Source organism: Pinus tabuliformis, chromosome 1_1 (assembly GCF_031772625.1).
Source record: "Pinus tabuliformis cultivar Carrire ecotype Pingquan chromosome 1_1, CPIR1, whole genome shotgun sequence".
In the NCBI taxonomy this organism is placed as follows: Eukaryota; Viridiplantae; Streptophyta; class Pinopsida; order Pinales; family Pinaceae; genus Pinus; species Pinus tabuliformis.
The window spans coordinates 709180527-709194511 of NC_142297.1; the positions used below are offsets into that span (position 1 = coordinate 709180527).

Here is a 13985-nt window from a genome sequence, read left to right on the forward strand (position 1 = left end):
GAAGCACACAAAAAACCTTTAGAAACCCTTTTTTATTCCAAGCATTCCTTTGTAGACTCCCTGAGAACCAAGCTAATGCCTTTAGCCAAACCATAACTCAAACTCACAGCAATACCGAAGTGGCTCTCATGTGACCCACGCTTGCCCTGCTCCACATACATTCATGAATAAACCATTCGAATGATCTAGAAATTGCAAGCTAACAACATGAGTCATAATGAAAAGAATCATCCTTTGCACATATAAAGCATGGGGTAGATCACATCACCCCTTAATGATCTCGTGAATCAGTCAAGTGGCAACCACCCCAATCCCCTCACTCATGTGATGATCCTCTACCCCATCCTGGAATATTGAACTTTTATTTATATATTAAAAAAATATCATTTTATGATAAGATTATACTATTCTTATATTTATTTTTTTAATATATATATTAAATTTAGATCAAATAAGAAAAATATTATATAAAATATAATTGAATTCATGTTTTGAGTTTTACTAGTTATATTAATGATTTTATAATGATATATAGAAAATATATAATAATAAAAAATACTATAAAATTCATTACATTAATGCTTTTTATAATGATTTTAAGAAATTATGATATATAAAGTTAAAAATCTTATTAAATTCAAATTCAAGGTTTGCATTATGGTTTATTATTATTATAAATGTTTAGATGAAAAAAATTCAAGTGTGGTTATCCAGGCCAGGGATCTAAGAGATTTGACTCCATGACCTCTCAATGGCAAGATACTTAACAACTGGAACTCAAACAACTAACTATCTTTTAGAACTAATCAAATATAAACTTTTATCATGAATAACTATTCAATTTTATAAACAATTTAACAAAATTCCATTTTTAGTTTTTAAAATAAACTGTTTAACATAAATGAAAAATAAGTGAAAAATGCATGCTCATTATCCTGCGATTACAATGATGAAAAAAATAACACTAATTTATTAAAATGTTATTATCTTAAAATAAATATTTTGATTGACCTATTCCCATCAAATGAAAAATTAACAATATTATTTTATTTCAATAATTAAAATATTATTATCTTAAAATAAATATTTTCATTGACCTATTCCTATCCACTGAAAAATTAACAATCTTATTTTATTTCAATAATTAAAATATTATTATTTTAAAATAAATATTTTGATTGACCTATTCCCATCAAATGAAAAATTATAGTTATTTATTTTCATTTTACATCAACAATATTATTTTATTTCATAGTTTAAATGTTCTATATTATCTATTTTACCAAATTTATGTGAAATTTGATAATTAGGCCGATAGGCCTTCCTTTGAAAGGGACTTTCGTCGTCCCTTTGTTCCTCATGCTGACACGTGGCGTCGGAATAAAGCGACACAACCGGGAGTTCTGCAATCTCGTGCTGACAGGCGTCCACACATTCAGCGGGAAATCCTGCAATTTCTGTTCATTGTTATGTTTGTTAATTCATGAACCTGACATCTGTCCCATTCAGTTCTGACATTTCGGTCTTCCTCTGCGTTTCGGAACTGATCCGCGACGCTCACCGCTCCCCCTTTCCGAGCCGCTTCATTCCTCAGGTATTCCACCAGGCGGCCGATGCCCCATTCCCTCACCTCCCCAAACGCGTTCATCGCTGAAGGTCTCAGGGCTTCGCTAATCAAATTCCTGCGAAGACTCCGCCACAGAGGCCCGTATGCGGCCGAACTGATGCTGTGTCGGTTGCTGCTGAAGATTTTCTGCATCCCGCCAAAGGGTGGGCGGTCAGAGAAGATGGAGCCCTTCTGTGCCGTGTTTTGCAGGTATTGAGCTCACCTTATCTCAAAGGCATTCCCTCCAGCCAGAAGGTAATTCAAATCTTTTTCCCGTCTTGCTTTCTGCAGTAGCTACAATTTTGGCCTTATAATACTCGTTTTATGAAGCCTTCCTGTAGTTGGGAGTGCCATTTACAGAATAAAGCACAGGTAAGGGGAACCCTGGTATCTAGGTAGTACCTTGCTAACCTCTACAGAGGCCTTGTATCCGTCTTTAGACCTGCTTGGTAAAAGGTGCCTCCATAAAAAAAGTGTTCAACGTCTTCTGGATTGATGCAATAGCTACAATTTCAGTCTTTCAACACTGGTTTTATGAATCCTTCCTTAGATGGGAGTGCCATTTACAGAATAAAGCAAGTACGGGGAACCCTGGTATATAGGTAGTACCCTGCTGAAAGTGACATCTACGTTTTTGATCATTGAGGTTGCATCTTCTATTAAACTCTGTTCGAGTAGAAAGTTTATGGATCATTTTCTTTTTGAAGTTTCTTGTCTTGTATGTTGCAATAGGCATTTGTTTTTTATGATCAAAATTGCTGCATTATTCGGCCAAATATTTGACTATTTTTGAAAGTTCTTTCAAAGGATTATTCTGTAATTGATGCTACCCCATTCTTTTTTCCCATATAGCTCATGGGGTTTTCATTTCTCTTGCAGGGGAACTTCGATCTTGTTGGAAATAATTTTCCTGTATTCTTTGTTCGCGATGGTATGAAGTTTCCAGACATGGTTCATGCATTGAAACCAAATCCCAAAAGTCACATTCAAGAAGACTGGAGGATTCGAGATTTCTTCTCTCACCACCCAGAGAGTTTGCATATGTTCACCTTTCTCTTTGATGATCTTGGAATCCCTTTAAACTACAGGCATATGGATGGGTCTGGTGTCCACACCTTTACCCTTGTTAATAAGGCTGGGAGGCAAACCTATGTGAAGTTTCATTGGAGGCCTACTTGTGGAGTTAAGTGTCTATTGGATGATGAAGCAGTTGTAGTAGGTGGGACAAACCACAGTCATGCAACCAAGGATCTCTATGATTCTATAGCAGCAGGCAACTATCCTGAATGGAAACTTTTTATCCAGACAATGGATCCTCGGGATGAGGATAAATATGACTTTGATCCTTTAGATGTTACGAAAACTTGGCCCGAGGATATCTTTCCTCTTCAACCTGTAGGACGCATGGTCTTGAACAAGAATATTGACAATTTCTTTGCTGAAAACGAGCAGCTTGCATTTGCTCCTGCTCTTGTTGTTCCTGGTGTCTATTACACTGAAGATAAGCTACTCCAAACAAGGATATTCTCATACTCAGATACACAAAGGCATCGACTTGGACCCAACTATTTGATGCTGCTAGCCAATGCACCCAAGTGTGCACATCACAATAATCATCATGAGGGATTCATGAACTTCATGCACAGGGATGAAGAGGTTGGTAAATAATTTTAATCTTTTTCTTTTTCAATACCTCTCGTATTACTTGGACATCGAGTCAATGTTCATGGAGAGATTTGATTTTTACAAAACAATTGCTGGAATTACAGGTCAACTACTTTCCATCAAGGTTCGATCCAGTTCGTCATGCTGAGAGATTTCCCATTCCTTCCCATACCCATACTGGCAAGCGGGAGAAGGTAAGATCTCACCACTTCTCCAGAATTTGGTGATAGATCTGTGATTTTTACAATATTATGATACAATGACAGTTCGTTATTGTAGTATGTATGTGGCGTAGTGGCGTTTTTCTTGATAATTTTTATTTTTGAAAAAGATGTTTGTACTATTTTAGTTTGAAACTCAGAATAGTCTGTTTTTGGAGACTATTAATTGCATGCTTTTTGTTTTATTCGATAGTTTTTCTCTTTGTGATTATGATGACAATGACTTAGATTATTGCTGCTTTTTCTTGGATTTGGATATATCGTCACAGTTGATGATCTAACATTTTTCAGTTTATCATAAATTTATTTCTGTTTGTTGGTTCAGTCCACTTTGTGTCTTGGCTATTCGATGCATCTTCCCTTAATTTATAAGTTGATTTCATTTAAGTGTTAGGAAGGGCTTTGCCTTGTCATCAGTCAAATTCATCGTTTACAAATTGGGGAAGTAAAGATTGCCAAAAGAGAAATGTGCAAGTCTAAGAAATATTGGATATTTTTTGGTATTTGCAGTGCGTGATAGAGAAGGAGAATAATTTCAAACAACCTGGAGAGCGATATCGTTCATTTGCACCAGAACGGTAGGTTGGCTTGATTTCTAGTAGTCAATTCATTGTTTTTGTTATATGGATAGAAATTACAGTGATGATTTTAAATTGTAGGCAAGAGCGTTTTATGAAGCGATGGGTGGCAACTTTGTCAGATCCTAGGGTCACCCATGAAATTTGCTGTATTTGGATATCTTAGTGGTCACAGGTTTGCCATTCAGACTCTCTATATTTCGTTTGAGCTACTATGATTGTGATCCTTTTTATACATCCGTTGGAATAACCTATTATTGATATTAATTATTAATCACATGGATTGGTGCAGTGTGACAAATCATTGGGTCAGAAGATAGCAGCTCGCCTTAACATGAAAGCAAATATGTAAGAAGTTCGAACTGCAGCATGCAATGTGGGATACGGCATTTTATAATAGGATGCTGCTGCTTGTTAATCTTTCTACATACATGAAGGGCAGGAGAAAGAGGAATTCTCTCTGTGAAGATAAAACTGCTTTTACTTTAGTACATAGTGCTAGTGGTTCATGAAATTGAAATTACAGCTGATGATTTATCAGTGATTGGACATCTGTTAGGTCCAGGGGATAGATACCTACTTATGAACTTTGACAGGTCTATTGTCATGATGTATTGGTATCATATATGGTCAAATTGAATAAATTCTGTCGAGAAATGTTTATGAAAGAATATCGGTTGTCAGCCTCGATAATAGGTAAAGAAATAACCTTGGATCATAGCTCCGGCAAAAATATATTCTTTGACCAGAGCTCTTGCGAAAACTACAGGTGATATTGTTGTAGACGTACCTTTTATTGTCATTTGGTTTTATGCCTTATCTCGAGTGTACCTTTTATTGTTTTTATGCCTTATCTCGATTCTCAAAGGTACTGTAGTCGAAACGAATGGGTGGGTGAGGGTTAGGGAAGTCGAGCGTCAAAATAAAGAGTGATAATATTACCTATTGCTGGAGGAAACATTCTCGGCCTCATTTGTCTTGTTTTTCCCTCTGCATGGTGCAGATACAATGATAGTCAACCTTACTGACACCTATTTTTCTCTATTTATTTTTCCCTTGGCATAGTGACAGTTAGGTTCCTTTCTTTGAGTGATTTTTCCTCATTTTCATTTTTCCCATTGCACGGTGACATTTTGGGGAAGTTTCTACCCTAACTCAATTGTGTTTGATTGCAAGGTAGTTGAGGAGTGTAATTGTGTTTGATTGCAAGGTAGTTGAGGAGTGTGTGATATACCTGGGCAAGAAAAGATAATGTCAACAAAATTCTAAAACAAAAGAAAACAATGGTCCACACCACGAGAGATTAATTTTGAAAGCCCTTGATTGGAAAAAAAATAACAATTTCAAAGCTATTGATTGAAAAATAGCAGTTTTCAAAGGCAGATAAAATTTTTAAGTATCCCGTAGCAATCTTAATCTATCGAGACTGGTATTAGATTACAATCCTAATTCCATACTCTGGATTGGATTATAGAAAGAGGCACACAAATGGACTAAAAACATAGCACAAAATCCCCAGGACAGGGAGCTGCCGCCTCCTAACCAACATTTTTTCAGTATCACAAAGGCTTCATGTGATACTTCTCATGAACCGATTTCTGTTTTAATATTTATGCCCCAAGAGGCTTCCATTGACAGGTGGTCTGCTTCTCCTATACTGATACTTGCAGTTGTGTGAATTTGTTATTTTATATCAAACATCCAACTTCCACTATAGTATCTGTTCACTATGCATGATTTGTGTTATTTTCATGGCCTTCTCATGGGGTTGGAATAACAATCATTTGATCTTCATGAATTCATTTCTGTTTTCTCATAATGATAAAACTGGAGTTAAACTCTCATTTGTTTGCGGTGTTTTATGAATATGAACAATCTCTTTACAAATCATTAGACTTCCTCTAAAGCTTGGGTTAAACTCTTTAGTTCATTTGCTTGCATTGTTTCATGAATATGAACAATTTCTCTTTACAAATCCTAAAAATTCCTGTTGAAATGGATCCTCTTTTCGTACGTCTGTCCAGATTGAGCTCTGACACGACGTCTTCGTTGGGAGGATAACCAATGCTTTTTCTCTGTTAACTTGTCAAACTAGAACTTTGGGTTGTATGGTTTCACTTGCACCATCATCATATTTCTTTCATGCCATTCTTCTTCACTGGAAAGATTCAATGATGCGTTTTTATGGCAGTTGATCATGAAACTATATTTGTTGCATCTTTAGAACATGGAAAGCTTCAGTGATGTCTTGATGTCTTTTCATGGCAACTGATCATGAAAGGACATTGTTGGAACATCTTAGACCAACCATGCAACATTTGTTTCTAGTCGATATTACTATGAAGTAAGAACATACATTGGTCCACTTAATTGCCAATCCTCAACTTTATCTGGTGGGGAAATAGTGAGATGGATGTGTACTAAATGAGATTCGTATCTTAATGCGTATTTTCAGTTTGTTGTGATCTACCAGCTGCTGAATCTTCAAGAGAAGCCAAACGTCATTTAGTGTCATTTCTGCCGGAGGAGCCACAAGAAGATAAAGGGCTCAATATTTGTAGGGTATGTGTCCGTTTCCCTGATGGCCAGAGAGTGCAGAGGAGGTTTCTGCACACCGATCCAATGCAATTACTTTGGTCTTTCTGTTGCTCTCAAATTCAAGAAGCAATTATTTTGGTCTTTCTGTTGCTCTCAAGTTCAAGAAGTTGCAGAGGGTCGACCGTTTAGATTGGTATATATAGTTCCTGGTTCATCTCAAACATTAAATTATTATCATAAGAGCCTAAGCTTCGGAGATGCTGGATTTTCCAATTTGCTCATATCCATGATCTGGGAATGAGATGTGATTAATGCATCTGTAAGTAAATTGGCAAGATTTCAGCTTTCAATCAATAAGCATTTATCAGTGTTAATTGCTTTCTTCAGATAACAAGTATTTAGCAGGGTTGATTGCTTTCTTCAATTTTGTTACAAGTTCTGATTCCTTATCTTTATTGAGAAAGACAAAATTGAAGTGTAAATTTCTGGATAAGTTCTGATTCCTCATCTTTATTGAGAAAAAGAAAACTGAAGTGTAAATTTCTGTGTGATGAATCTACTTTGATTGAGTATAACCCCCTTTATATAAACGGTTATAGTTATTGAATTAGTTAAATATCTTGAACACAATAGATTGAGGTAATCTTTTACCTTATTGAGGTAATCTTTTACCTATGTGAACTGATTTGTATTCTTCAAATGTATTTATGTTTATTGAGGTGCTATTTCTGGCGCAAGCGGACTGGCTTGCCTTAATGTGCTTAATTTTGAATGATTGATTGGATTTTATTATATAAATAATTGAGAGAATGATTGATTGGATTTTATTATATAAATAATTGAGAGAATGATTGGATTTTATTACATACATAATTGAGAGAAACGAAGAATAATAATTTGTATAATTTTGATTAAGGATTTATTTTATTTTGGGCAATTTATTGAGATTTAATTTGGATGATTGAATTATTATAATATTTTTTATTTTGAATGAAAATTGATTCCTTTCAATTTAACATTTCTATCGGCCTCTCTTTGCACCTTCCTTTTGGGGCAATTGCTAGTAATAAAAAATTTGTGAAATCAGTTTACCTACTATTTTCGTCCATCTTTTCTGTTTAAGCGTGACATCTGTTCACCATATGACCTTACCTTTTACACTGACATCTGTACACAGTGGGCCTCACATACAGCGCTTCGGTTTAGGAACTCCCAACGATCTGAATTTATGCTCATTGACGTGCCCAAAATCCATGTGTAAATATAAAGAAGCTAACAACCTATACAATGAATTGATATTTTATCATTTTAATTATTTTAATTCATAATGACGTTCATATTGAAATTTGAGATGACGAATTTTGACAAAGCAGAGTCAAGATGCGGGTAGGATCTGTGAACGAGTGTGATAAAAATAGTTGTAGTTGGCAGGGGTTATCTATTATATTGATATCAATAAATTGTTGTCTGATTTTAGAGAAATTAGACCAAAAAAAATTCAATAAATTGTTGTCCGATTTTAGAGAAATTAGACCAGAAAAATTTCATTGTTTTTAGTGTTTTATTACATATTGCTTTAAAAATATTTTTAGATCTAACTCTACACATAAGGGGGAAATCACTGATAAGGCACATCAATTTGAACCAGCTCAACTACAAGTTGTTAAGAAGAAATCTGATATGATACATCCATACTATTTATTTTTGAAACCACATTGGTTGGTTCAAGCAATCCACTAAATCCTAATGATGTGATTAATCCGAAAGACATTTATTTACATAATGGATCACAAAAGTCTTAGATCCTTCTTTTTTTTCACTTGTGGTTGCGCTACTTCCACATGAATAATATCTAGGGTGGACCCCACTCGAAGGCCATATTTATTTGACCTGACCCAAGAGCTTTGAGCTTTCAGGAATTGACCCTGTGACCTCCCATATGGGGAGGCCCCAACTTTACCAATTGAGCTAACCCTTGGGGCTCAAAAGTCTTAGATCTAACAAAATAATTTTAAGTTTTTTCTATATTAAAATTTTACGTTTTTATCATTTTATTGGTGGAGAGATTTGACTTTTCTCATAATGTCACATTTTCTTTAATTAATCAATTTAATTTAAATGAAAAAGAACATATCTATATAATATTTTATATTATTCTAATAATTCTTGATAATTCTAAAAGTTGTATTAAAAATTATTAACATATACTAACATAATTATTAATAATTTTCAGTTTATTCAATGATTTATTTTCAAATAATTAATTGATTTAATTTGATTTACAAAGTAACAATTTCATCTATTATATTAGTGTATGGTTCTTTTGTCTGGCCATGAAAATGAAATTAAAATTTGAAAAATTTAAATAATTTTTTTTTTTTAATATTTTCAATCTGTGGTGGGATTCTACTCTTTTTTCCTTTTTGATAAAATCAATCATTTCATTACTTTCTCATATATTTTAAGTCATTATTTCTCAATATTGTTTTTATATTCCTACATGATTTTTAAATAGGTATAGCGATATGCTCCGTATTGGAACGGACACAGTGATGGAGACCGCGACGGCGCCAACCTCTTTGAAAACGACGCGTGGTACATGATCCTCGGTGCACATGTGTGTCAAAATTGGATTCATTAAATGCTTCCTCCAACTCAGCGCTATATGCTCCGTATTGCAACCGACGCAGATGACGGAGACCGGTGACAGCACCCACCTCTTTAAAAACGACGCGTGGCACTAGATAGATGAATATGCTACTCTCCCCTTAAAGCTAGCGTAACTGTGCATTTTCCCTTTTCCGGACATTTTTCTTGGAATCCTGAATAATTAAATTTCAGCAATGTAATTCCCATGGATTGAAGGTTTCACAGTGATTGAATGTTTCACATTTTTTTGGGCAGATTTATATATCTAAAATTCATTTTAAACCGCTAAAATTTATAATTTAATCAAAAATTGTATCAGTTAAATAATGATAAAAACTTTGAATGGTAAGACTATTGAGGTATTGAGGTTTAATTTAATTAAAAAAAAATATTATTATAAAAATTAAAGAGTTAACGTAAAAAGGTACATCGTTGAAATATTCTTCGGGTAAAGATATGAGGGCTGGGGTGGATGGCTTTCGCACCTCTCAGTCGGGATCGATTCCTGTGGCGGTGTTTGGTTGAGGCTCCCACGATTTGGTCATCTGATGGTTTTGGCCATATGAACGATATTTATAACGGCTATGTCATAAAGAATTATGCTGGCTTCGGTCATATGTTGTAAAAATCCGCTCGCTTCGGTCATATGATGATTTTCTCTCTGAAAAAAAATCCAAAATTTAAAACCAATCTAACTATGTTAATTAAAAGGAAAATATTATTATAAAAATAAAAATTAAAACTAAATAAATATTATTATAAAAATTAAAAATGTAGATTAATGATGAAAAGATACACGGTTGAAATACTCCTGTAAAGATCCAAGATCCAAAACCAATCTAACCATGTTAAAGATTACAATTCCCAAATAATTTTAACCACTCAAAATCTTTGATCACTCCTTAATCACAAGACAAATCCACACATCACTGCTTAGTTACAAAACAAATCCACACATCATGGACACAGGAATGATGATAAATCAAAATTTCACATTTCCCTTTATAAAAAATAATTAGATATATACAAGCTCCATTCCATTCTGTTATATATGCTACCTTATTAAACAATAAAGAAAAGAAAAACCCACACATGAAAATTTAAATATAAAATAATCACAAAAAATTATCCAATGTACAGGTTTGTATGGCATGTTTTTAATTTAAAATCTATTTGTTTTTATTTAAAATCAAGTTGTTTTTAGTGAGATTTTTTTGGAACCTTTTCCCGTGAGTTTTCTAGTCTAATTTCTCCTCTAAAATCCTGTTTATTGAAATCACAAATTTGATGGGTTATCCTTGCACAATTAAAGTACCTTAAATTTTTTTCGAACTGCTGAATCCATATTTACAATCAAAACACTAGTTTAAATAACACAAATCAAAATTTCAACTCAAATTTTTTCGCCAAATTCCAACACCAAAAAATCCAAAAGTAAACTCCATCCAAAACTACTCTTCTTCAAAATAACGAACTATCGCATATCCAAGCATTACATTGCTTTATTCCAACCCTATTAATTCTTAAATAGCTATGGTATATCTGGGCATTACATAGTTTTATTCCAAACCTATTATTTAATAATAGGAAAACTGTGCCATATGCTAGCTTGTGCAATGGGAATTCCTACGCATCATCACTTAACTCAGATATTCGTGATTCTCTCGCCAATCAACCACAATGGACGCCGTCAACAGTTCACCGACCAGTCTTGAACTCGCGTGTGTGGAATTTCAACACGTTCTCGACGACCTTATGCAAGAGTTCCCTGTATGTTCATATTCAGAGCGTAAGATAACTACAAGCTATAACGTATTTACACAGATTAGGATACTCACTCATTCGATGCCTCCCGCTCCAAGCCGCTTATATTTGCAACATGAGACAGAGCGTCTCTCCAACTCTGAATTCTTTTCTTGTCGTATTTCTGTGTCTGTTCGTGTGCGCCAAGGGCTTTATCGTACGCTCCACTTTTATCTTCGCCGGTGCACACGAGTTCAGGTTTTAGGAGGGCTATATGAACAGAGGCCCTACTAGTAGCGGCTACTATCTGATCATAAATGTTGCGTCCAACCACCATTTCGGTCTGGTCAAGAAAGACGCTCAATCCCCGGGATTGAAGACTATGGTAGAGGGGGAGGGCCAAAGTGTGTTTAAGGTCTGGGACTCTATAATTTATGAACACGTCATAATGGGTATAAGAAGTGGACGCAGAGCCGCCCGCCGAGGACGCAGAAGGACGACGGATACTCGTATCCTCTGCCAATAGAATCTCGATGAATGCATGGATTGTAAGAAATGCTGTTAATATTAAGATGGTGCAGATGCAGGAAGACATATCCATGCAAGAAAAGATATGATGAAGGGCGGTTGTGAATTGTAACATTGCGATCTCCATGAATGGATGCATCGACACCAATAATAACAATATCGAAATGATGCGCAGGCGGGCAAGCAGATCCATGGAAGGTCCTTTGAAGCGCTGCGTAAACTGTAAGCAAGCGAGCGTGTGCTTTGAAATAAAAATGCGCTCGTTTGATATTGTGCTTCTCTGGTCCGATAGATTTGATGTCCAACCCTCACACTCAACCGTTGCTGGCGAGCGCGAGTCGGTACAAGTCACTTTCAAGAAGTCGTATGTTCTATCATCTGCTATTCAGGTCTAAAATTTAGATTGCACTGCCAAAAGTCACTTTCAAGGAGTCCTGGTTGTATCTTCCATCTCCAGTGAAAAACTTTACACTGATGGTAACAGGTGGCAAAGTCTGTGATGGTTGTGCATTCAGTGGTGTTGTTATATAGAAATTTAGATATTCGTGTCTACTAAAATTCAGACTGTATGGCAAAACTCACCTTCAATAAGTCATGGTTGCATCGTTCTGTCTTCTATTATTCAGGTCTATGATATCTAAACCGATGATAACATGTCGCACAGTGCGTGATGATTGTCGTATCCTGTTATTCATATCCACAAAAATTTAGGACAACCAATATTTCCTATGCTATAAGTCCATTAATATACTTGAAGGACAGTCTTGAGGACGGACTCTTATTTGCTTTCACCTTAAACCGGTGTAAATAATTTCTCCAGCAAAGACACTCTCCGGTTAACGGTTGCGGAAATGGGTTGACCCATCATCCATGGCTTATGCGGATGCCAAACGACCCCCATGAGCATGATGGTCAATAAATAATGTTTGCAAGTCATACAATACTTAATCTAGTCTAGCGACATTAATCTTGAATACCCATTTGAAGTGAATTCAAATTTGAATTTGGAAGGGTGATATTTTATTTATTCCAATATCTGGGTTTTTTAATTAATTAAGCTTTTATCGCACTTGGGCACTTTTCAGTTTTTGTGATAATATCTAGCAACAATTTTTTGGGGGTTTTCCACGGATCTAGTTATGGATGTTGAATGTGTGTTGTTGGATTAACTCATCATTTTAATTTGTTCACTATTTTGCATTTTAGTTTGTGATGTCATTTCCCTGGTGTTTAAGCGGCGTACTATTACATAGTTCCAATGGGCACGCGATTTCTCGGTCAAACCTTGCACTCTTGGGACTCCTACTCCAAATGGTGTGAGGTCTAGTTGGGACTTCATATGAGGGATATTCCTTGAATGTTAATGAGTCCAACACCGCCAACATAATGTTAATGTTAAAAATTTAAGTAAAAAGATGAAAATGAAAGATAAATGAGAATGACATATTTACTTTAACAATTTAATATTACCATTAATTGAACATTAATCATAGGGCCATAGGCTTGAATATTAGATTTCCCGTTTCAATTTTTTATTTTTTATTTTTTTATTTTTTAAATAAATTGCATTTGAAACATCTTCGGTCACATTTACATAACTAGTTGGTTCAGTACTAAACTGGCCATTTCCAATTCTAGACCTCAAATTGGACAAACTGGTTGAATCAGCGGGTTCCACTAGTTTCAGTTTGGTTGTGATAACACTACTTTCTTTTTTCTATTTGCTAAGTTGTGTGAACCTTAAGATGATTTCACTCTTAACCTTTGGCTTGAGAAACTACAACCCAGGAGCATCTAAGCTGTCAAAATCACCCAAGAATCGCACCTGTCCTGGGCCACACCAACCTTTAATATGGCTTGATTTTTAGCCATGGAGTTTTGAACCAATGACCTTCACATCATGGATTGCCTTAACAGTACACCCCATCAGTGTCTATTCTACTCCTTGTGGGTCGATAACATTACATTCAACTATGGCATTATTATTCAAATAGTATAGCTAAAAAAACCTTAAAAATCAACATCAAAACAGGACGACAGTGTCGTACAGCCAGAACGAGACACCCAAGTTGGAGACAGTTCTTGGATGAGGCACATGCCTTTGGTTCAGCCCCATGAGATCGATAAGATTCTTGATACCCAGGTAGCCAAGAAGACTCGCAGGAAGGAGTATCTACGATACCTCGTCAAGTGGAAGAATTGTCCAATTGAGGACAGTTCGTGGCTCGACGCGGCGCAGATACATAAGGCTGGTTATTCTGTGGAGGAGCTCATGGAACGGAGCCATGACTTTTCCTTACCTCGGGAGCCTGATGCAGGAGCATCTAGCTGACAGGACGAGATAAAAGGAAGGTTGTTTGGTCTCTGAAGGGGACGGAGGAGTAAACTTTCTGAATGGATAATGTGTTTGTTTCTTTTACTTTTATTTGATTAAGTTGTCTAAGTTAAATAAATAAA

The 13985-nt window shown here is 35.4% G+C and overlaps 1 protein-coding gene and 1 long non-coding RNA gene across 2 annotated transcripts; both read left to right on the forward strand.

Moving 5' to 3' along the window:
• The first annotated feature begins 2461 nt into the window (after window positions 1-2461).
• Window positions 2462-4152, forward strand: LOC149215488 (catalase isozyme 1-like). The gene is made up of 3 exons (XM_089389738.1): window positions 2462-3262; window positions 3376-3465; window positions 4003-4152. Exons 1-3 carry the CDS (start codon window positions 2462-2464, stop codon window positions 4072-4074), a joined length of 963 nt encoding a protein of 320 aa, XP_089245864.1. The 3' UTR covers window positions 4075-4152.
• Window positions 4153-4166: 14 nt separating this feature from the next.
• On the forward strand, window positions 4167-4634 carry LOC149215489 (uncharacterized). Its single transcript, XR_016251036.1, has 2 exons — window positions 4167-4245; window positions 4363-4634. It is a non-coding gene; the product is annotated as an uncharacterized LOC149215489 (long non-coding RNA).
• The last annotated feature ends 9351 nt before the right edge of the window (window positions 4635-13985 follow it).